General features: G+C 37.8%; 1 protein-coding gene across 6 annotated transcripts in view; it reads right to left on the bottom strand.

The window, feature by feature from the left end:
• MIA2 (MIA SH3 domain ER export factor 2) overlaps window positions 1-25,254 on the bottom strand; it is a 68,345-nt gene continuing 43,091 nt past the window's right edge. For 5 of the 6 annotated variants that reach the window (XM_048855942.2, XM_048855944.2, XM_048855945.2 and 2 more), the window contains 16 exons: window positions 22,164-22,286; window positions 19,907-20,018; window positions 19,388-19,434; window positions 18,859-18,949; window positions 17,287-17,425; window positions 15,653-15,754; window positions 14,066-14,126; window positions 13,709-13,744; window positions 11,987-12,054; window positions 10,816-10,898; window positions 10,263-10,391; window positions 7,847-8,005; window positions 6,239-6,370; window positions 4,322-4,398; window positions 3,598-3,829; window positions 1-563 (listed from right to left, as the gene is read on the bottom strand). In XM_048855942.2, the coding sequence (XP_048711899.2) occupies window positions 397-563; window positions 3,598-3,829; window positions 4,322-4,398; window positions 6,239-6,370; window positions 7,847-8,005; window positions 10,263-10,391; window positions 10,816-10,898; window positions 11,987-12,054; window positions 13,709-13,744; window positions 14,066-14,126; window positions 15,653-15,754; window positions 17,287-17,425; window positions 18,859-18,949; window positions 19,388-19,434; window positions 19,907-20,018; window positions 22,164-22,286 (1,758 nt within the window). In that variant the 3' untranslated portion in view covers window positions 1-396. The remainder of the gene's footprint in view (window positions 564-3,597; window positions 3,830-4,321; window positions 4,399-6,238; window positions 6,371-7,846; window positions 8,006-10,262; window positions 10,392-10,815; window positions 10,899-11,986; window positions 12,055-13,708; window positions 13,745-14,065; window positions 14,127-15,652; window positions 15,755-17,286; window positions 17,426-18,858; window positions 18,950-19,387; window positions 19,435-19,906; window positions 20,019-22,163; window positions 22,287-25,254) is intronic. The other variant, XM_048855943.2, reaches the window with a different exon arrangement.

Here is a 25,254-nt window from a genome sequence, read left to right as displayed (position 1 = left end):
TTTGTAAAGTGACTGCATTTTATTAATTCAAACATTTGTTGTTTTCACTTTTTTTTCTTACTCCTACAGCAAGCACTGCTCTTTGCATGCAGAGTTTTCCTGTGCAGAGGAGACAACAGCTCGACTGTTTTCAACATTACTCTAGTTTAGTACACCTTCAGAACAGGTGACTCAAATTAAAAATACTTAATTTAAAATATGACTACTGTACAATGGAAACTATTTAATTTATCCTTATTTACAAAACACTATCCTGAGAATCATTCTATTAAGCTTCAATTTGAGCAAAGTATTTATATAGAATCCCTTAAGTAACAGCAGTTACTTAACTGAAGATGATTTTACAGGTATAGAAAGAGTACATCAGGTTAATTTCCAAGATGTCAGACAACAGCATCAGGTGTCTTGCTGTGGCTCTGGATGTCCTGTAGCTGGAGTATTTGATTGATGAATTAATGCAGGAGGCTCACTCCTATTTTCAAGTGAAGGCGGAGGAGGCAGAAAAGATCCAGTTCTTTGTGGTGGATATTGAGAAAAAGGCCTCACTGGAAATGGATTTCTCACTGTTTAAAGATATTTATAAAGTATTTAGCTAGTTACATTTTTAAAGCTTCATTATCCAAAATATATAGACTTAATGCTGGATATCCTTTTTTCACTATGCCAATCAATCTTTTAGCAGTTTAATAATTTACAGTGACCTGTGTCTGTAAACAAGCAAAGGGCACGATGCCAGAAAACACAAGACTTGTACTAGGTGTTAAATTCCCAGTGCTACAGTCTAGGTTGGGAAAAGAGGTGGAAGATGCACCAAACCATGTTACACCTCTCAATGGTATCCAATTACAGGGTACTGCACTGTAATGAGGGTGAATGTAGGTATGTATATGCCACTGCCATCTCAAATAGTCATATGCACTTGAGGTATGGCATTCTGCAAGGTTCTCCTTTTGCTCCTGGAGGAGAAAGACTTGGATTATATCCATTGATTCTATCAATGGGACATGAACTGTGATGGCTGTTGGCAGGTACTACTTTATTACAGTGCATTTAAGCATTTTGCTTGAAAAGCCCCACATCAGGCATTTTAAAAGTTTGATTTTTGTTGGTAGAAAATAATGGGAAAACTCCACTTAATAGTCCCTTAAAGCCTTTTAAAAGTATCCCTAAATATTTGTCAAAAGTGAAGATCAAACTCTCATCTCACACCTCCTACAGAGCTAGTATCTGAATTTATAAAGTGCCCCTACCACAACTGTCCATGTACAATTTTTTTAAATTCCACCAATACATTTGATCATGAGGTTTTGTTGCCTTTCGCAGAGCCTGCCTGGGGTATGTTGTTTCATTTGAGTGAGGTGGTGGCTTGAGCACAGAAGCCTAAAAGTTTACTAATTTGAGGGAAGCTAATCTGCAGCCTCCTATAAGCAAGTATTAAGTGACCTCAAACATGAAGCCTAATGCTTCCTAATTTGATTTTGCCAACTCAGAGGCATTGGTCAAACGTTCAGTTCCACTTTCCCACAGCACATCCGTGTACTGAGGGTATGTCTACATTAGAAATGTAAGTTGACCTATATTAGGTTGACTTACAGCCACTGCTGTAAGTATGCACACTACCCTCCTTTGGTTGGTGGTGTGTCTCCTCACCAGGAGTGCTTCCACCAACATAAGAGGGGCAGTTTAGGGAGCTGAGAGGCCACTCTTCTATGAGCCCAGCTACCCCATAGGCTTGAGATGGGCTGTTTCCTCCTGCACCAGAAAGCTGCCTGAGGCTTTTCAGCCCCTTCCTCCTCCCTGGAAGGAGCCAAGTTGGCTTGTCAATTTCATGGCTTGGAAGGAGGGAAGCCACTAGAGCAGGGGACAGCTGGGCTCTAGCTTCCCAGCTTTCTTCTATGAAATTGACAAGACAGCCAACAGGCACTGTAAGAGAGATGGTCTCTACACAGACACTATGTCACCCAAACTAGTTTGACATAAGCTCTGTGCCTCTTGTGGAGGTGGTTATATTAGGGTGACCAGATGTCCTGATTTTAGGGTCTTCTTCTTATATAGGCTTCTATTATCCCCCACCCCATCCTGATTTTTCACATTTGCTGTCTAGTCACCCTAAGCTACGTCAGTGGAATAGGGCACTTGCAGCAGCCGGAGGAAGGCTGTAGTATAGATACTGACCCAATTAGGTTGACATCAGGTGACTTACGTCAACCTTACTGTGTAGTGTAGACAGACTTTCAGATTCTAGAATTTATCAAAATTCCACTCTCCTGCCACATCAGAACAATCTTGTGCATGAAGTGGAATAAATATCTTACAGCTAGCAATACGCAATTCGACTTCACAGGTAGGCCAATGAAATAGGTACGAGTCTTAATAGAGGCAAAGGCAAGCCTTGATTTCAATCTGGGGGCAGTTAGTGGTTTGCCCATACACAATCTTCTGAGCAGTGGAAATAGAGGAACAGCAACAGCAGCATTATGCCAGCATGCAGCCTTCCTATCATGATAGTGAGGTATTTTCCTTTATCAAGTGACTGCATCCCTGCAGATCTTCTCCACTATTCTTGCTCTGTACTTATTTTGGAAGATTCTAAGCACCTGTGTATCATAGAAGGCTAGAACTTGGCAGGATCTCAGTTTATTTCCTGTAACCAAAATAACAGCTATCCAGTTGTGGAAGATTTAACTTTCATTTACATAGCCTCAGTTTAAAGCTGGCACGTGATTTAGTTCACATTGTTGTTTAATGGCTTCTTGTTGAAGGGAGGAAGATATTTTTAAAAGTGAAAAGCAAGCGTAAGTATATAGAGAGACTAACACTGTCTAGAGTGCATGTAGGAGGGAGCCTCCCAACCTGGATCTGCACAGCAGAGCTCTGGCTAGTGCACTAAAAATAGCTGTGTAGGGTGTACCTGGACAGACTCAGAATGGCTATTTTTAGTATGCTATGTCAGTGGACCTGGGCTGGAGGACTCGCTTCTAGATACATTGTACACATCCCCTGACAACACCAATTAAGTGTCAAAGTGCACACTTACAGTACAGTAAGATGTATAGGTCTAAAGAAATTGTTGGCCAAGCTTCTTTGGCCCTAGCATAAATCAGAGCTCCTGGGGCCTGCTCTAGCTTACCTCAGCAGGCTATGAGCTTTAGTTAGAGTGCAGTGTACTCTGCCAATGCCCCCTGTCTGTGCTGAGGCGGTGTTGGGATAGGAACTGGTTATATCAGTTCTACACCTGCTGGGAAATAGGGAGGGGCTAGAGAATCTGGCCTAGTTTCCTTGACAGCTTTACAAATAGTGATTTTACAGTTATGTAGTAAATTATACAAGAACAACAGGATGGACAGATTTGGGATGAAACTTAAGTCTTAACTAACTTTATGAAAAAGTAGCTGCTTTGTCATGCCCTTCACATTAGCTTGATTTGGAGGAGAGGAAAAAAGGGTGTGCAGAACAAGAAAGATTGTACCAACACCAAAAGAGGTCTTAGAGAAACACAGTAAGATCAGGAATATAATTTACATATACACCCTGAGGATGGTAGTTTTAGGGAATTTAAACTAATTAAGAAAACAAATGCAAAGAGAAATGACATACTTGCCAAGGCAGGACGTGGTAGACCCACAAAATCCCTTGGAAAATATTCACGAGGTCCATACATGCCAATAGGAGGAGGAGGTGGGAAAGGAGGTCCTCTTCTTATAAAAGCTCCTCTAGGATCCACAGGCAGCAGTGGAGCTCTCGGTGGAGGGAGAGGTGGGGGAGCGAACCCTGATCCAATTGCTTCACTTTCAGAGGCGAGTGACTGATCAGACACAGTTAGGAAATTCTGTAGCAAAAATCAGAAAACTGGTCAATCAGCTTTTTGAAAGCGATAAGGCCTGTATTTTCAAGACAGGAGGTGGAGGACTGAGCTAGGAAGCCTGGGTTCTATTCCTTGGGCCAGTTAATCTCAAAGAATGCAGCTGGGAACAGTCAAAGGAAAAGAAAAGTGGGGAAATGAGTGCACACAAGCCATCATCTGGATCACTATAATTGTATCCCCTTCCCCACATCCTTTTGACTTTTTAGTTTTTCAGATGGTCAATTAATTTGGGATAGGGACTATGTTGTCTTATATACGTGCTTAGTACATTGTGGGTGCTATCACAATCTATATACAAGTTTGCAGGTCTTTAAAAAGTGATAGAGGAACAAACTGGAACATAGCTGATCATCTAGTACATACAAAAAACCTTGCCTTAAAAAGTTTAGAACAAACAGATTAAAAATACATCCTTGCACAAAAAAATGAGTAAGTTTTTATTCATCTATTACTTACACTAAAACTGGGATAGTCTTTAGTTTCATTTCCACTGGGCTCTGTCCTCGAACTATTTTCTGGAGACGCTTGCCCATCTGTGTTGAAAAGTAACAAAATAAATTAGGTTTTCCCACCACTTCTTCTGCAAACCACCACCACCAAAGTTTGTCCAAAAAAGAAGGGGAAGGGGGTGTTGGATACTGTCAGATATAGGACAGCATGCTTAGCAATTGGATAGGGGATGTTGGATACGGTCAGATACAGGACAGCATGCTTAGCAATTGGATATGTGCTAAGGGGCAGTTAAGGGTTAGGTTTCTGGGCCTGAGCATCACCAATGAAGAGGATAAACATCTGATGTTAGCACTACAACCCAGCTGCAGGTTTTCCAAGTTGCTGTTGGCCAAATAAATCTTCTCTCTCCTGGATATTGTATTTCTCAGTTATAACAGGGTCTTCCTTGCTTGGGAACATACATCTTAGTATATGCACCACACCACTAAGGCTTGTTACTTTTAGTCGGAAGGCCTACAAAGATGGTCACCATCACAAGATGCAATCTTAGCAAAATCTCCACAGAGACTGCAATATTCTCTCACCCTCTATATGTGGGTTGAGAAGGAACAATTGTGCAAGTTTCCCCACAATGCCTTGTTGCTACTTGTGTTCGATCTGTTTTGTGAACAAGGGGATACATTTAATCTGGCACCTTTCATACCCTGGGGTGTTCCTCGTTTTCTAGATGTTCAACTTGAAACATCCAAGACCCGATTTGCAGGAGTGCTGAGCACTCTCAGCTGTAACTGAGTCAGTGGGTCCTGTGCTTTGAACATATAAGGGGCGTGGCAAGATGGCCAATTTTAGTCTGGTGGGTCCTGCGCTTTTCTTGGCGGGGAGCTAAGATGCCCCCCTTTGCCCCTGCTCTTGGGTGCCGAGGGCCCCACTACTAGTCCAGGAAGGTGGTAGAGGAGGGAAGCGGGGGAGGGGTCTGGGTTTGCTCCTTGCTCTGAGTCCCTGCCCCTCTCAACCCTGTGGGTTTCTTACCCTCGTCCCCCTTAGGTGGGATTACCCTCAGTCCTTAGATGCTGGGGGGAAGGGAGTCTCCCTGTCCTGCTGGGCAGGGTCTCCCTTACTCCAATTCTCAAGTCTTCCAAAGCTCTCAACACACCTCCAAGCTCCAGTCCTTCCTCCTCCTCCTCCATCTGCCTGACACAGGGGGTTTTATTAGGTTCCTAACAGGGCCTTAATTGACTGCAGGTGCTCCAATTAACCTGCAGCCATCTTCCCTAGTTTACAGGGAACCACGCCTTAATTAGCCTTGAGCTTATATATTTTCCCTCTAGCACTCTCCCACTGCTCTCTGGCCCTTCTGTATCACAGGGGCTATGAAAATAGTAAGTACTTGGAAAAAATCAGGCCCTAAAGGTCTCAATTTGGGCACCCAAAGTTAGTGGATACACGAAAGTTTTAGTCTTAATCTCTCTGTGCCTCAGTTCCCATTTTCCAGAGGGGATAATACCATTTTAGCTCACATGGGTGTTGTGGTAACATTTGTGAAGCACTTTGATGCTACAGTGATGAGTCCCAGGAAAGCCTATGAGGAAATGATTAATATTGCATTCAGTGCAGAGTCTGAATGCTGTAAACAGGCATAGGCCCTCACACTGAATGAGGAGGATACAAAGAAAATATTGAATAGCTACCATTCAGTGAGCACAATCCATCCTGTGGAATAGATTGCTATCCTGATAATAGGGAAGGTAGTATCTGGGCTAGCAAATGGTGAAATATGTTTCTGAACAGAACAATCTTATGTTATAGGTTTGGGCCATGGTAACTAACAGGTAATCCACTACCATACCTTATTACATAATTATATAATTGTACTATCTTTCATTCAGTCACATAATGGCAGCAGATTAAAGCAATTCCTACCTGCTTTATCAAAAGACTGCATGTTATAACTTCGTAGTTCTGCTGGTCCAGAAAGTCTTCCTGAGTTTGGAGGATTAGAATAAAGTCTTTCTTGTCTTCGAGGGGGGAGAGTTGGATCATTATATGGCTGACCTACCATTCAATTAAATCACAAGAGGCAGTCTATTTAGCAAAGAGAGTCTCAGGATTTTTGTTAATTAAGTTATATGTCTGCCTGTTTCCTCTTTGGATTTCTTAATCTCACAAAACATCCAAAATTAGATAGTGTATAATATAGGAAAATTGTCTTAAAATAAAATACGAAATGAAAGTAAGTCTCCAGCAGAGCATCCTTACTACTTGCACTTCTGGTAAATAAAACATCGAATTCTACACAGATTTAAAATAAGATCTCAACGGCTGCTTAAGAATACAATACCAGAAAAATCTTACTATGCAAATTGAACCCAACATGACTGATGCAGCAGCTGATCTACATGCTGGATCCGTGCTTTAGTCAGGAATAATTACCATATGTTTTAAAATATGCAGTATGTTCAATATAAATGAAGTTTGATTTTTTTAAGACTACATTAACATGTACTGTAGCAGGCCATGGTATAGACACTGTCCTACTTCATTCAATCTGGAATACTTAACATTTAAGGCATATTCATCTCATGTACTAAAAGGTGACCTGAAACTGGATTTCTTTTTGAATTGAGCTTGTGCCCTTTACTGTTTTATTATGTATATAGATGGCCTGACAGGTTGTGTCCCCCTCACTTCTCCCATGCTTACGTTGTAACTTAGACATATCAGGAATGTCAAGGTTGGTTGTCCCTGGTTTTGCTAAAGAACACATGGGAGATCAAGAACATTTACTGTGAGCTTTAACAATTTAACTGAAGAGGCAAGGGTGAAATCAACCTCTAACAGAGCTTTCCTTTAATCAAAAAGTAAAACCTGTTTAACTTCAATGACTTTAGCACCCTTCCCCAACCATGTGTTTTAAGCAGTCTGTATATCTGCACTAGGAAAAAAGCTTGTTTTTAACAAAGATACAGGATTTTACAATGTGTTAAACTCTCTCTTTGTAAAAAAAAAAAAAAAACAAAAAAAAAAACCCACACCATTTCCTAGTGCAGACATACCCTCTATGGGTCAGCTTCTGCTCTCTCTTAGCTCTTGAGATCTCACCATTTCTCCAGTGAACATAGAATCTTCCAGACTAGACACAGCTTGAATTTCTAATGCCTAGAACAAGCCGATAATAAAATACCTGCATTTAATTTAACCCCCAAATGCTCAGTTACACATTATATATATAATCCTATGCTTGGTGCATCACAGAGCCATGCATCTCCGGAGAGGAGCTCCAGGAGAAATCTTAACTCCTCCTGGGACTCACCAATGCACAAGGGGAATGAACCTACTATTATACCGTTCACGTGTTGCAGTATATTCTCCCTTGTGCACAGAAAGCAGGGTTACATGTCAAAGTTAGGTAGAAAGCAGTGACTGTGAATGTCTTTTTAAAATGTAGCTAGTATCTGAATACACATCAGTTTCCAATATTCTTATAATTACATTTTTACAAATATCTGATGGCCCAGGATATTTATTTACCTGATGATGGCAGCATTATCCTACGATCTCTATCCCATGGAGGTGATAGGGACCCAGTGTCTGAAGGTGCTCTGTGGGGATCAGATAACCTGTCAGAGCTCAATTCTCCTCTTTCATTAGCAGCTTCATACATGGCAGGGTTCCCTGCTCCTCTTGATCCTTATTAAAGAAATAAGATATCAGTTTATTCCAACATTTTAATAATGTGTTGCAGCAAACGTCACTGTCTGTCAATAGTAAGAAAAAAAGTGCCAGTACTTTAAGTATGTGGTAGAAGCATAGCTAAAGCAGGACAATTTACCAGGTGAATTGTCATGATTCACCGTAATTGCTGCATCAGCATAGTTGTCATGTTTACTGAAAGTGTTTAAAAGGTTTGCTTAAAGAAATAAAAGCTTAATTCCTTAAAAGATGAATCTATAATATATTCAGAGTCCTCTTCTTTTTAAAAAGTATATTATAAATCCTCCTATCATTCCAATCAGTGAAGCTGGTACCTTCTTGTTAAAAGTTCTTCTCAGTGTCAGTCCCCTGTAACTTGAAGGGACATGGTCAAATTAAAAGAAAAAAACTCAATTTTTTTAACCCACCATTCTAGTGAGCAACACTTTCAAAAGCCGGAAGAGAAGAGAATCAAAGGAGATTAGAACATGTAAAGTTGGTTTCACAGATCAGAAGAAATAGGGAAAGAGAGTTTTATTGTAAGTGTGGCAACACCACAAAAAATGGGAAGGAAAACTCAGGAGCTGAGTAGTAGGTGAAACTACTTTATTAATTATTTTATAAAATAACTCTTGTAAGTTGTTCGTTTCCCTTTAAAAAAAGCGTGATTTGCGCTGAAAAAAATGACACAAATATGAAACTCCATGATGTCATTTTGAGTTTCAATTACCCTTCCTCACTGTCAGCACCTCAAACAGCCTGGAATCTGAAAGTCAAGCTATTTTCTGTCTTACACAAAATTACGAAAAGATTATACAATCAGAACTTAGTTACCAATTTCTTTTAAAATACCTTGCTCGCTCAGCTTCACTGGCTCTGCAGCATGAAATGAATGGTAGGTACTTATTTCTGTCACTAAAATAAATAGGCAGGACTATGCATACATAGTCCCTTTTCACAGTAGAACTGCACTTTAAAGTGAACAAGTTGAAACTTTCATTCCTTCCTACTGTCCCCCAGAGAGGACCAAATCATCCTGGAGACCATTCAACTGTTAATAACTACTGTACTGTTTCTCTTCAAATTTGAAGGTATTTGTAATGTAAAGGTGTATAAAAAATTCCAGTTTCTCCTATTTATATAATAAATTATTAATTAAGAGACCAGGTTTTAAATGTGATATAGCTAAGGCCGAACTTTCCATCTTCAGTCTGCATATTCAAAGTTCTAAGAACTTAAATTGTTAACCTTGAAGTGCAGCTGGCCTCAATTATTCATTTTAAAATGCTATTTTAATTGAATTTGATTGTTTAGCATCCTAAGCTGATCTGCTGCTCATCTTCACAAGTAGAAGGATCTCATCTCCAAGCAAGTTGGGTCCGAATATGTCATTGGGGCAGACACAATAGTAGTAATTGGAGAAGCAGCTTCTGCAAAGAGTAATGAACCAGAGACTTCCACTCTCACTGCATTGTAACAAACTGCTGAGCTCCCTTGCAACACTTCACCTTATCCCCATTCCTCCAGTTCTCTTATGGTTGCAAAGACCACCACAGAATTTGTGAGAGACAGAGGTGAAGGGAGTCACAGATTCTCTCCCTCTCTTACATCTGTGGGACAGTGGTGTTCTCCTGAACAAAGGCTGCCACAGATTTGTATTTTTTTTTGTGGGGGGAGGGGCAGGGGGAGGAAGCTAATCCTTCCTTCAAGCCCTACCTCACTTCCCAGAGAGACATATTTCTTGCCAGCCCCATTAGGATTGTCCCACACTGTTTTGAGTGCATAGGTGCACTCCCCCTCCCTTTGTCATTTTCAGACCACTATTCTTTGAGCTGGGAGCAGCAGCACTCTCTTCAGGAAACTAATGATGTCACTGACCAACTCTTGTTGCTGATCGTGGAACGAGACTGAGCAGGAATTCTACCTCCGTAAAGGAGGAAAGGCTCAGGCAGCATCCCTGTCTGTCCAAAAGAGACCAAATTTGCCTGTTTCCCTACACTTCTGTACAAAGTGATGCCACAAGGAGTAATACCATAGTTTAGTGATCCAGTATTGCTACCGATATTACATAATGGACTGCTTTAAAAATGAGCGGGAAAATTATTTTCATGTTTATCTGGGGATTTCATTTTATACTGAATTGGCTGTTTTTAAATACTTTTGCAGGTCACCATCAGGAGAAAAAAAGGTAAGATAGATTAATAGAGGAGAATGAAATTCAGAATAGAGATGTTTTGAAATTTGAGAATTGTACCTCTTCCTCCACCACCTGGAAGCATAGGTGAAAGTCTTAAAGGGCCCTCCAATAAGGTTGGCGGGGAAAGAAAAGCTCTTGTTTCAGATGAAGGCCGGCCCATGGGTGAGGGTCCATATGGGGAATGCTCTGGAACAGTTAAAACAAAATATTCAAATTCAGTGTTAAAAACTGCATAAATAGTTTACTTTTCACAATTTAAATTCAAATCTTGGGTCACAAGTGAAATGAATCGGGTGGTTTTGTTATGTGTTCTAGAATGAAACCACGATGTGGTCTAATTTCAAAGGCATTTCAAAATTCTTATTTTAGACTAAATACCCAGTAGAAAAATGTTTAAGTGATCTAGAATAATGTATTCACTGAGGGTCAGCTTTAAAAAAAAAAAAAGAGGTGATAGTTGCATGCACAAATGCTTGCTGTGCTTACAGTTATGAATATGCTGGTGGGGGGGGTGGGGGAGGGGGAAGAGAGCCAAAATATCACCACCACACCACACCTGTAGTATTTTACAATGCAAAAAAAAAAATGAGTTTAAAAAACTCCACTGTACCTCTGCCAAATGGTCTAACTGGGACATCAAGAGCGTGAGGATCTTTTTCTAAAAGGTCAAATCTAAATTCCATTTCAGTTAATCTGTAAATATGGGAAGAACAAAAAAAGTTACTAACTTTATAAAAAAAATCATACCAGTTTCCTGGAAATCCATCATTCTCCACCAACATTTCTACTGAAATATAAAATTAATCTAGAATTCCATTTCCTAGGTGGTATCAAAGATATTACATTAGCTAATGAAATAAATTACAAATAATAATTGTCAAACATAGAACAAGTTATCAATTTAAGTATTCCTCAAAATACTCATCTACCTTTATACTGAAAGGTAAAAATTGTAATTCACACATTAACAAATGGAACAAATGTTACAAGCCCCAACATCACATTATCCTCGGTTACTGTAAACCTCATTTCAAGGATTTTTAAACGGTCTATTAAATAAGTAAACAGTACTCAATTTTAAGAGTACAAACATTCAGTAATCAATGTTCCTGGTTAATATAGGAGATCATTTAACAAATTCCTGGTGCTATCTTTCTCAAAACAGGTATTTAATTTCAGTATTTTTAACCAGATCTTACATTCACATACTATAACCATAGTTACATTTCATTTATCCTCTTCTTTCATTACCGAAACAGAATAACATTCTCTCCAACAGTTTCTATGCCAAGATGGACTAATGTTCCTTCTACCATTTTAACTATGGAGAGGAGACTGAAGGTGTACCATGCTACGAACATTGTGCAATCTGATTGTTGCTGGTGCAATTTGTACTGTTGTGTAGCTAAGAAATCACTCCTGCTCAGTCTAGACTCTCAACAGTTCTCCATTTCTACGAAGTATCAGTCACTCAGAAATGTTTCCACCACCCATCCAAGGTTTTCCATTATCACAGAACATTACTAACACAGAGAAGAAAAACAGGACAGGGCGAACAGCTGCATTTCTACAAACCTGTGGACTCATTAGTTAAGGGTATTCTACTGAAAATACATGAAGGACCATGGCATGTTAAGTCATGCACAGTCTGAAAAATAATTTACCCACACCCATTTGTAGCTGTGTCAGTTCTGGTTTTATGCTTTTCCACTCACTCTTTCAGAAAGATCAAAATTACAGCTAAATTATACTGTTCAGAATCTATCCAGTACAGTACTTACTTTTGTCTGTTGTGTGCATTTTCTTTTCTCAGATCATTAAGATGTCTTTCCGCTGCCCGGGCTGTCAGCTTTAGGAAAAAAAACCTACTCAATTAAATATTTCATAACTAGTACACCTCCTGGATTTCCAGTAAGTATTTCTAACTGATAATTTGTAGGCCTGTTGCTCGTAACATGAAACAGGTCTATAAAGTGTAGGGGAAATTATCACATGTACTTTTTAGGAAAGTGCAAAAGGTACATATATTGGATTTCACCAGCAAAAACCAGCATAATATTTTTAATAACCATCCAATAGAAAACACATACTAGGAAACTCTGACTTAGGGGAGGTTGAAACTCCTAGGTATTTTTCACAATCAGTGTAAGTTATTAGCAATTCCACTGAAGTCAGTTGTTAAAACATCACATGATTAGAATCAGTCTTATTGGGAATCTTAAGAGGCTACACTCCACATCAGATTTTTGCCATATTTAAAAATAGTGCAAATCAAAGGAAGTCAAGAAGTTAAGTTACTAATACTATTGACCTTATAGAATCCAAAACAAGCATTATAAACTTATTGTAATCTTGACAGCAAATGTGTAAACTTAAGATCTCAAGTTAAAACAAGATCAAATAATGTTAGATGTTAATTATTCTTTTTAATGTATTCATAAGAACTGTGCAATAACAATGAAAAAATCCTAAAAAGATTATTTGAAATTCATCCACTATCACTTACCTCTGAAACAAAGAAAGAGCAAGCAAATGAAAAAAATCTAAGTTTGTATCTAACAGTGAAGGGAAGAGGGGATGAAATGCGGTCTTTTGTTCTTTTCTTGAATAAAAGAGCTTATTTTATCTTACAAAGGGCCAAACTATTCCCACGGTTACATGCACACAACTCTGATTTCAATGGAAGCTGCATGTGAATATTCGAGGTCAGAATCTAACCTTACCTATCCTGACTTATAGATTCTTTAAGGCACACATTAAAGTTGGCCATGGGGAAACAAAAAAAAAATCCACACCATTCAAGTATTATGGCTACACTGCATCTCCAAAATATAAGCAGGCAAGTTTTAAGACGTAAATAAGGTCTATTTGAAAACCTGCAAAAAGAGCTAGGGCAGTATGGGGAGTACCCTAGCACAGAATCCAATTAACAAGGTTACTCTGAAACCTATCAATAGGATTCTCTCCTATGTAGACCCCTTTGCCAGACTGAAATATTTATTAGTAGTGAGATATTTTCATTTTCTAGTTTAAGGAGAAGAGATAAATGGATTTTGCAATTATATTCTTACAACAACAAAAAAAGCAACTGAGCAGAATGTTATCACAGGACAAAATGTCTTTTACTATTAGATAAAGGCAGAACAGTACAGCCAGGGAATTTATTAAAATGGCATTGAAACAAGGCCAAAAAGTTTATTTACAAAACATCAAACAATTGTTAAACAACATCTTGTTCCAGTGGATTTATTTATATAGCAAGTGATTTTGTAACATTCTGGCAGAATTAAAGAGACTTGGTTTAATTACTACAGCTATTTTATCTGATAAAAAAAACCCAAAAGATTTGTCATTCAGAAACCTACTAACAAAAATATTTAATGAATAGTTTTGTCTATAAACACTCCACTAAAGTCAAGGTATAAGGCAGTCTGTTCAGCAGTTTGAAGAGCACTGTAATTTTTCCATAACAGAGCTGAGAAATTTTAATATTTGGAACTTACCCAGTTATCGTGAGCTTTTTTCTCATGTGAAGTAATCTATTAGAGAGAGATATGCATTAGAATACATTTAAAATAAGTTATTCATCTGACACAAAAAAATAAATTAAGACTTCAAGGCTATTTTCTGATACAAAATGAACAGGCCCCCAGAGTTTAAACTGAGAAGTTATACTCTTACTCAAAAATACCACCCACTTGGTAGTCTTTGCTAATTGTAATTTATATTAAGGTATGTCTGATGACATTAACCAAATAAAGCACTGCAAGCAGCTTTAAAGTGGTAGTTTCAAGTTGAAAGTCAATTGTATTATTCCTGAGTATGGCAAAATGCCAGTTAAGTCAATGTAAAGTATATACCTGACTCTGATAAGACTGAATGGTTCTGTCTAGCTCTTCTTCTAGATCTTTTGCTCGTTGTCTGTAATAAAAATGTTAGAGAATACAATTTTAAATATGAATACCACCACAGATAGTGACACTGCAAATGAATAACTCTGAGTTTATACACAAACAACACTATTGTTACCTATGACCAAGGCCAACTTAAAAAAGGATGAATAAGAAGAGGGGAGTGGGGAGGAGAGATAGATCCTAGGCCCTGTGGAAGTGGTGCAAAGAAGACTGGAAAAGGTGGTCTAAGTGACAAGCTGAAGATTTCTCTGGCATAGGGGAATTCCTCCAGTGATGTAGAGCCCGCAGAGTCAGCCCTACTCTTTGCAGCACCTAGTATAGGCAGTGCATTTTTGCATACCTGCAGTTACCAGCTGCCAGAGTTGCCCCTTGAGGGTCATTAGAGACTTAAGGATTGCTGCAAGTTGCACTAGGGACCAAAATGACCCAGGAAAAGGGTACATAAAAAGGTGATATAAGGCCATTTTTCTTCAACCCTCCCACCCACACCTACATCCTCCTTCGGGCCCTGTGTTAAACACAGCTCAGGCACACCCAAAAGATTAGACCCAAGGTAAGCACAGAATTTAATTATGTTCCACTATCTGCAATATCCTCTTAGAAACTTTAAAATAAAATTTCCCTCCTACTTCATATTTTGCCTAAATATGGAAGGACAGATTGTGTTTTGAACTGAGCATTTTTGTTTACTCTTTAGGGTACTAACATCAAGAATGGCAACATTATTCTAGGAACTGCTTTAATCAATTAACTGATCAGCAGAACCTTCTAAAGCAGTGGTTCTCAACCAGGGTCCGGGGCTCGCTGGGGTGGCCACGAGCAGGTTTCAGGGGGTCCACCAAGCAGGACCAGTCTTAGACTTGCTGGGGCCCACAGCAGAAATCCAGAGTCCCACTGCATGGGGCTGAAGCAGAAGCCTGAGCAACTTAGCTCACAGTGCCCCCGACGGCATGGGGCCCCAGGCAATTTCCCAGCTTGCTACCCCGTAAAGCCGGCCCTGGCTTTTATATGCAGTTATTGTGGCACAGGTGGGCCATGGAGTTTTTATAGCATGTTGTGGGGGGCCTCAGAAAGAAAAAAGGTCGAGAATCCTGTTCTAAAGTCATCAAATTGTGCTCAAAAAGTCACCAACTTCCAAGGGGAGTAAAGGCTGAAGAATCATGCCATACTTTGGGAACCTCAAAGACAAACTATCCTACCTACCCTGCTTTGCAAACAAAATGGAGTGACCCATTATAAGAATACAAAATTTTAGATTCTACACACTGATGGAAGAAGAGAGAGAGCCTGCCACTGGGCACTTGAGTGTCATGTGTATTTATCCTATCACACACACACACACACACACACACACAGTCTTCATTTGTATAAGCTAGGATAACTATAAAAAGCATGGACATTTTTTGTGGGGGGGAACACTATGACAGAATATATTGTGTAACAATGCATTATAATAAGTAAATTTACTAAGTCTCTTGTGGATTTTGTAAACTGTAGAGAAAACACCAACAGTAAATAAAAATTTGTAAGTACCTGTAACTGTTTAGTTCTTCTGCAGCATGATTAATTTTCTCATCTACTTTAGAGAGTTTTTCTTCTTTCTGTAACCGCTCTCTCTCCTCTACTGTTAGTTTCCTTTAAACACACAGACAGTATGGTTAGCTGTACCTCAAATAATAATTTTGCAGTTATTCCCTCAGCAGAGAGATTATTTAGTGTGATATTCACCCACAGAAGCAGAAAGAGGTTGTGGTGTGTAAGTATAGTGTTTTAAAACTTGTTTACATAGCTCATTAGCTATTAATTATTAAAATCTGGAACAGTAAAAGTAATACCAGGACTATCACTGCACTCAAATTAACTCTGATGCACATAAGGCAGCTCTGCAGAACATTCAGCCCACAGGCTAGAATAGGAACCATTAACCATTCTCCCCTACACATGGGTTCTTGACCACTAGGCTGCATAAATGTTGAACTACTAGTCATGCCCTAGCCTCTCCCCAAATTCACGTATATAGTGCGCTATGCAAACCAATGACTGATGCATATTTAATCATTTTTTCTGAGAAATGTCAGTATAGTTTGCAATTGTCACCTTGCTATTTCACTATTGAATGACTGTCCTAGCCAACTGATAGAGTTAAACACATAATAGGTCTGTTGAAGTTTCAAAAGTGACTTAAGTGCCTTTGAAAACTTTACTATTCCCTCTTCTCTAAACAAAAGTCCAGTTTATCCATAATTACAACATTTTTAAAATGTATTGTACTTCCCAGGATGCTAGTTTTTGCCGGCCCAAAGTTGTGTCGGCCATTGTAAGTAAATACAGGAACCTCAGAGTTACAAACCCCTCAGGAATGGAGGTTATTCGTAACTCTGAAATGTTCATAAAACTGAACAAAACATATGGTTGTTCTTTCAAAAGTTTACAACTGAACATTGATTTTAATACAGCTTTGAAACTTTATTATGCAGAAGAAAAATGCTGCTTTTCCTTTATTTTTTAGTAGTTTATGTTTAACAGTACTATACTAAATTTGGTGGGGGGTTGTTTGTTTTTTTTTCCGTCTCTGCTGCTGCCGCCTGATTGTGTGTTTCCAGTTCCAAATGAGGTGTGTGATTGACTGGTCAGTTTGTAACTCTGAGGTTCTACTGTAAAGGTTAGCTCTTTAACCAGCTGAAATAGGCTATAATTGTCTAATTGGTACAACACACTTTTGCACACAAGCACATTTAAAAATAAATACCCCTCACCTGTTCCCATAAACAGTTACAGTGTTAAATACACAAGAGGTATACAGTCCCTTCTTATACAAGCATTTCAAGATTAGTATCATGGACTTTCCCAATATATTTCATCCATCACTTCAAAAAAAAAAATAAATAAATAATAATCACATCCGAATCAAAAAACAAAGATGTAAAAATCTATTTGTTTATTCAGCTATATATCAGTTTACCACAAATGCTCAGGTTTTCATATGTATACTGTACTTTCAGCCAAATTATAAGGAATCTGGTTGATATAAACTACAGTTATGACAATTATCTTTCAACAAATTGGGAAGTCATTTTGACTTTTCAATTTAAATGTATCAACAAATTTACAATCTTCCCTTAATCAATCATTAAATGCTTAATATAAAAACATAGCGGTATCCGTACCTGTGTAATTTCATTTCATTTTCTTGATATAGCTCTGTCATTACTTTAAGCTTTTGTTGAAGCTTTTGAAGTTCACTTTCAAAATGTGCATTTTCAGACTGCAAGGAGACTTGCTCACGTTGGAGGTTTTCAATGCGTTCTGTCAAAGTTAGAGACAGCTGAATAACGTGCACACTTTATGAAGTTAAAACAAAATCAGAACATTTTAGAAAGTAAAAAACATTGCAAGTCAAGGACTTTAAAGTTTTATTAATGAAGGCCTGTTTGACATTTGGGAAATAACGTAGGGAAACATCGCCCTACAGTCCACAGAATACGGTTTAGTTTTTTGCATTGTGATATATTTCCACAGACTGCACAGTTGAGAAACAGTATTGCTTACTGGTCTTAGTACAGGACAGGGAGTCAGGAGTTCTGAATACTTCTTCCAGATTTAACACATACTTGATATGACTTTGGCTTAGTTACTTAAGCTCTGTTTCCCCATCTGTGGTTGGAATGGCTCAGAAAGTCAGAACTTTTCTCTGGAGGATGCCATTTTGAGATCCATAATCTAAATTTTTAGGTTTTCTATTATTATTATTTGTTCAAGTGTGCTCAAGATGACAAGCAGCATGAACAGTAGTTCACAGAAGTGTAGAAATGCCCCATTCATCCCAGTTGGGGTTAACCCTGAAGCATCATGATAGTTAACAACATGGAGCAAGGAGATAATTTAAATGTCAATCTCCTTATTTATTCAGTTGCAAACCATGCTTCCTTTCAATATACTTAAGCCTCTGAAGTTCAAAGGCTCGAATGGGGAAAAAGGCTACAGTCAGTCTAGAAGGACATCAATTTGATGGGTCAGCATAGGAGACCCTTAAAAGTTGTCGGGGGAAAAACTGCTGCATTAGAGGACAGAATAATCCAAAAGGCCACCAGGCATATGGCATTTTAAATTGAGTCCAATTTTCTGTTGATAGTGTTGTTATTTAGGTTAAAGGCATTGGCTAATTAGATGCAAGATGTATACAGTTGCACTAATTTTATTTTAAAAATATATTTCCTTAGAATGAAATCTTTGTAGATTTTGTCCAAAGGAAAAGAGGTGACTATGTACTTTCCAGGCAAGAATATTTTTAGAAGAAAGTAATGTTGTATTCCAACTAAATATAATGAACTAATCGCTTATATTATATAATGAACTTTATTAGCAATGAGTTTCACAATTAAAGATACCAATGAAAGCCATTAAACATATTTTCAATAGCAATATTGAAAAAAGATTTTCAGTATATTTATTTTTAGTGGAAACTCTTGCATTTTCAACAGTGAACTGGGGTAACAAATTAAAAATGGCATATCAAGTCTATATTATTGCTGTAGTTTTAGCCACTTAATCTTTTAAGACCAAATTTTTAGAACTAGTGAAGTCACTTCAATTCAGATTTAATGGATTTTTAGCTATTACTGTAAACTTAATATTTTTTCCACAAAAACTGAATGAATAAGCCAGAGTTATTTAAGGACATGAATAGCTTCTCTTATTTAAAAATATCCGTTATTTTTAAAACAAAATAATCTAATTACCTGTAAGTTCTTCTTTAGCTTTATCTTCATCTGCCAGTTTTAAATATACTTGATTTCTTTCTACTTCCAGAGTTTTTAAACAAGCATTTAACTATATTAAAATAAAAAAGGAATTAAGTGTGAGAACATTACTGCAGGAAAAAGACTCAGTTCTACTTGACTGTATTTCTCAGATAATACAATACTAAAGTCAGAATGTTATGTTATGGCTGTAACGTTAATTGATTACTGCTTGGAAATGCAATCAGCTAATACCCTATTTCAGAAGGACAGGGCAGGTTGCATTCATTCTAGACCTGGCAAAGAAAAAAAGTGTCAATTAAGATTGTTTAAGTATGGTAAAAAATATTTAGAAAAAACAGACACCCTGAACTTTGTTTACGTTGATACAATTATATATGTCCATTAAAGTACATGCCATCATGGTGTTACATCTAGTAAATAGCAGTTTTCTTTATTCCTCGTTTTTATTCTGACCTCTTCCCTCCAAACTTTTAAAATCAGTACATCATAAAGTGTGACTACATACCTTAGCAGCATAGATCAACTTCTTTATAGTTCGTTTCTGCTGATCATCTAATTAAGAGCATAAAAAAAAGAACAGTGAAATCACAAACAGCACTGTGATATGTTTTGACTGGAATGTACACGTACTACTCCTAATTACTGAATATATTTTTCATAAAAATTGTGCTTAGTGTGGTGGAAGCCAAAGCTAAGTGAGAGTGACACTCTCAGTGTGGAAAGGAAAAATTAAAGCTGACGCTCTTCTGACATATTAACACAGGCAGATTTCTTCCCCAGCTGATTAAGCATCAGCTGAGCTGACTGAGGAAAAAATGGCAATGCAGGATGCGTTTAGTATTCTAGAGGAGCACATTTGCAAACCATATTAGAATGCAGGGTTAAGAAATCCAGCTTCTACCTTTAACAAATTAATTTAATTACAAGCTTTGTGTAAGGTCTAGTTATTCTCTTTTCCCAATTAACCTTTTTTTTTTTGGGGGGGGGGGGGGGGGGCTTAGAAAAGAAGTTGTCCAGATTGTACCTAAAAGCTCACCATTTTCTGTTATATCAACATCCCAGTGGTTATCTTCAGTGTTGTCTTCTCCTATTGCTGTGCTCCAGTCTTTCATCTTCAATAAACATTCTGTCAATGACTAGATATTACCAAAAATAAATAAAATTAAAATCCAAAATGAAATACAGGCAGTGAAACTTTGACTACCACACCAAGTCATATTTTCAACTTTTTACTGTACTTTATTAAAGAACAGGAGTACTTGTGGCACGTTAGACAGACTAACAAATTTATTAGAGCATAAGCTTTCATGGGCTACAGCCCACTTCATCGGCTGCATAGAATGGAACAAACATATAGTACACACACACACACAAAGATAAACTGGAAGTTGCCATACAAACTGTGAGAGGCTAATTAGGTAAGATGAGCTATTATCAGCAGGAGAAAAAACACTTCTGTAATGATAATCAAGATGGCCCATTTAGACAGCTGAAAAGAAGGTGTGAGTTATCATAGAATATCAGGGTTGGAAGGGACCTCAGGAGGTCATCTAGTCCAACCCCCTGCTCAAAGCAGGACCAATCCCCAATTAAATCATCCCAGCCAGGGCTTTGTCAAGCCTGACCTTAAAAACTTCTAAGGAAGGAGATTCTACCACCTCCCTAGGTAACGCATTCCAGTGTTTCACCACCCTCCTAGTGAAAAAGTTTTTCCTAATATCCAACCTAAACCTCCCCCACTGCAACTTGAGACCATTACGCCTTGTCCTGTCCTCTTCTACCACTGAGAATAGTCTAGAACCATCCTCTCTGGAACCACCTCTCAGGTAGTTGAAAGCAGCTATCAAATCCCCCCTCATTCTTCTCTTCTGCAGACTAAACAATCCCAGTTCCCTCAGCCTCTCCTCATAAGTCACGTGTTCCAGACCCCTAATCATTTTTGTTGCCCTTCACTGGACTCTCTCCAATTTATCCACATCCTTCTTGTAGTGTGGGGCCCAAAACTGGACACAGTACTCCAGATGAGGCCTCACCAATGTCGAATAGAGGGGGACGATCATGTACCTCGATCTGCTCGCTATGCCCCTACTTATACATCCCAAAATGCCATTGGCCTTCTTGGCAACAAGGGCACACTGCTGACTCATATCCAGCTTCTCGTCCACTGTCACCCCTAGGTCCTTTTCCACAGAACTGCTGCCTAGCCATTCGGTCCCTAGTCTGTAGCTGTGCATTGGGTTCTTCCGTCCTAAGTGCAGGACCCTGCACTTATCCTTATTGAACCTCATCAGATTTCTTTTGGCCCAATCCTCCAATTTGTCTAGGTCCCTCTGTATCCTATCCCTGCCCTTCAGCGTATCTACCACTCCTCCTAGTTTAGTATCATCCGCAAATTTGCTGAGAGTGCAATCCACACCATCCTCCAGATCATTTATGAAGATATTGAACAAAACCGGCCCCATTCTATGCATCCGATGAAAGTGGGCTGTAGCCCAGGAAAGCTTATGCTCTAATCAATTTGTTAATCACACTTCTTGTCAACTGTCTAAATGGGCCATCTTCATTATCACTACAAAAGTTTTTTTTTTCCTGCTGATAATAGCTCATCTTAACTAATTAGCCTCTTTCCAACTTGTGTGTGTGTGTCGGTCTATCTTCTTACTATATGTTCCATTCTATGCATCGGATGAAGTGGGCTGTAGCCCACCAAAGCTTATGCTGTAATAAATTTGTTAGTCTCTAAGGTGCCATAAATGCTTCTGTTCTTTTTGCGGATACTGCCTAATACAGCTGCTACTCTGAAACCTGTACTTTAGTAATTTCTCATTAATAAATCAAATTAGCTGGCTAGCTATCTAGGATTCTACGTGTTCCACTACTTACCAATTAAAACACAGGCAAGAAGCACTACAACAGGGGGGCACCACTAAAGGTTCTTAATGATGCTCACTGGGATATTTGAAGAGTTCTGTATTTTTTATACATATAAAGTGTCTTCAAAGTGAAGAATCTTTTAGACTGCAAATATTCCTATTTATTTCAAATTTTAGATTCTAGGAGTCTGTAGCCTTTGGACAGTGTCCCAATGGACTCAATGAATTCAAACCTCAACCCAAGCAGCTTTGTTTGCCCAGGGAGGGTCGGGGGGTGGAGGAGGAGAATAAGAAAAACTAAAAATAAGTTAATGCAAGAAACAAATTGGGACAGCTTAACATCTTTTCACCCTAATATTTAGAATCTCCTATAACAGAAAAAAGTCAGTGTTAAATACAGCAATCTACCTTGACTTGACTTTCCTTGTTTTTCAGAGCTTCCTCCATATCTGCTTTAGATAATTCAAAGATTTTTGTTTGTTCATTTAATTCACTAAATCGTTCACCCCATCCTTCAGCCTCTTGTAACAGCTTAAAAAAAAAAAAAAAAAAAAGTGCACCAGATCAATAAAGAATCTATCACAAGTTGAAAATCAGGAATAACCTCTCAATGTTTTTCACATTTCAACAATAATTAGCCATATGTACACTGTACTGATAGGCAGCATATCTCGGGTGAGTGTCTTGAAACCCCACCACCACCTGTCCATGAGAACTAAACAGAACTTAAGATTGTGTAATGTTGAAGAGCTCAGTGAAACATTTTATATTATTGTCCTGTTCTCTAAATTATTGTCAGCTGCACTAGCTCTCTAGTGTAATTAGTTACTAGGATATCTAAAAGCAAGTTTAGCTGAATACTTCAATCATCGTTTTAGATAAAACATACAGAATGTAAAGAAGCCAATTAAAATAAAATATTGAGTTTTTGGCTAATCATCCACAGATTCCTGGGAATAGGTTGAAGTGAAAAGACATTAATTTCCCATACTCTCTCCTTAAGCTACAGCACTTGTTCTCTTTTCACCCTAACAAAACAGAGAGGGAAGTGTACCATTAATGCTTTTATTTCTATCTTGGAAGTTCTCTATTGAATAAAATAAATGGGGTAGCTATTTAATTCATCACATAACCCACAGATTTTTTCCTAACAATTATTTTTTTCCACCTAATACCATATGGTTAAAATATATTTAAAGGGACATATTGCTACTAATCAAAGTCATGAGTACTCTATGTAAGCAGACCCTAAATACTAAAAATACTGTAACTAGCCTTTTGTTAAATTAGAAGGGCAGCCAGGTTGTGCAAGTTTTGGGACTACATTAACAATTTTACAGGAATATTTCATTTTCAGAAGTGTCCTACAAAAAACAAGGAATAGACAGACTTCCAAGTTTGTTAAAATAAATGGAATTGCAATATGTCAGCTAATTAAACCACACCTGCATATTATGAGAACTAAAGCAAATTTGTTCTTTAAAAACTGCATATTTAATATAAAAACCTCAAGAAACTATTAAATGAATCTTTTGAAAGATTCTGAGAGCCTATTGTTCATCCTCCAGCTGGAATCTTTAAACATACCAGGTTTACAGAGTGGGGTGACTCATCCATTTTAATCAAAGAACACTCAATTCTATGTAGATGGCGTTAAACAGGGGAACCCTCATGCAAGAATACAAGCAAGCCTAAACTTAAGCTTGCCAAAGATAAGCAATGCAAAGACGTAATAAAACAGAGGTGGTGTATAAACCTGGAAGGATTAGATTTTTATCAGAATCAGTAAATGTCCATTTCACCATACACACAAAACAAAAAGGTATTTCCATTGATAACAGAAATTTACAGAAAGCCAAAGAAAGAAAACTGTTGCCTGAGAACAGAGTTTGATTTAAGATTATTTATTCTGTATATCTTGACAATTTATAATTTAAACAGTTAAAGCTTTAACTTTTTGAATCTTAACATCTGCTTTCATTAGATATTGTCTGATTCCCCCACATTTACATTTTCACACCCATGGGAAAATAGAAAAAAATGCTTAAAAATAACCATTGATATTGTCCATCAAAATTATTTTAAAAATATACAAAATTTAATTCTGCCAAGCCTATTTATGTGATAAAATGAAGTGAATGATAACAGTCACCTGACACAGTATGTGCCCTTTCAAGTAATAAAAGTCATACACTAGTCAAATTAGACAAGTGAAAAATGAAGAGAAAGTTTTCATTATTCCAACACTGCCATCATCACTAAATCCCCTTCACTGATAAGCAACTAAACTTTAAAAATACATTCTAACAAGAGTCAAAGAAACAGTGCACCAAAGCTGATTCTTGTACACCGTAAGGATTATAGCAGATGGAAAGGACAAGGATTTTGCAGTGAGCTAAGGCAGCACGCTTTCCTAGCGTTCAAATTAGAAAAAAAAAATAGTATAATAAATGTTTATAAACAGTTGTCTTGTTCAAACTAAGATGTTTAATCCTGTCTTTGGCATATCATTAAATCTATTCAGAGGGTAGCAGATCTGTTATAGTTATGGCAATGATGTGCCAGAGGATTATGACCCATTTGTGTATAAGACCAAGGAAGAAAGTACACTGATTTCCATGAACAAAAACACACTTTTGTTACCTTGTGAGTGAAAATGAAATTCCATCTTTAAAAAAGGTAAGAAAAAAAAAGGATGTGTATATTCTACTAAAGAAAACCAAAATTATTTGCTTACAATGTTTTCATTAGGGAAGAAAAACAAGCAAGACAGACAATTTTCATTTCCTTTTCTGATTGGTCTATTGGTAAGGTCTTTTTCCCCCCCACAGGGAGTACACCAAATATGATACAAGAGTGAAAGAAGTTGCAGCATGCACTAGCTCAATTCATTAAAAATGTGAACACAAAACCCTAAGTACACTAGATGTCCTGATCTTGAATGTGTCATGCAAGTTTATTTTACCTAGAAGGAATTCCAAAGTGATTACTGTAAAGGAGTCAATTATGACCTTATGGAAACAGATTTTGATGTTTGTAAAATGATTAAAGTTACGTCATTTTCAACATTTAGTATTGTCTTACTTAACGGTCCCTTTCTACAGAGGAGAAGCAGCAAAAGAACGTCCTCATTCAAACTCCCCTGGGTTCAAAAAAGTGAAACAGCAACAAGATATTCATGTCACAAAGATAAAAAGACGCTGGTCTGTTCACTTTTTTAATTAGGCACTGCTTCTCTGACCTTAGTATATTATTTCGAGTACAATAAAGGGTACAATTAGGAATAAAGACCAAAGGAATGGACTTAAAGCAAATAAAGTACACGAGAATAATTTTCTTCCAGTGGTCTCCTCTTTTCCTTATAACCAAGTTACCTGATCCAATACCCTCTCTACAATGATTACTTCCAATCAACTACTTCTCTGTTCACTCTTGCATACGACATATGTTTGTCTGTTATACCAACAACTTAACATATCAAAAAATGAATCTCATCTTC

This window comes from Caretta caretta, chromosome 6, assembly GCF_965140235.1.
Source record: "Caretta caretta isolate rCarCar2 chromosome 6, rCarCar1.hap1, whole genome shotgun sequence".
Lineage (NCBI taxonomy): Eukaryota > Metazoa > Chordata > Testudines > Cheloniidae > Caretta > Caretta caretta.
The sequence above is the reverse complement of the archived record's forward strand: the minus strand, read 5'-3'. Positions and strand labels throughout refer to the sequence as shown.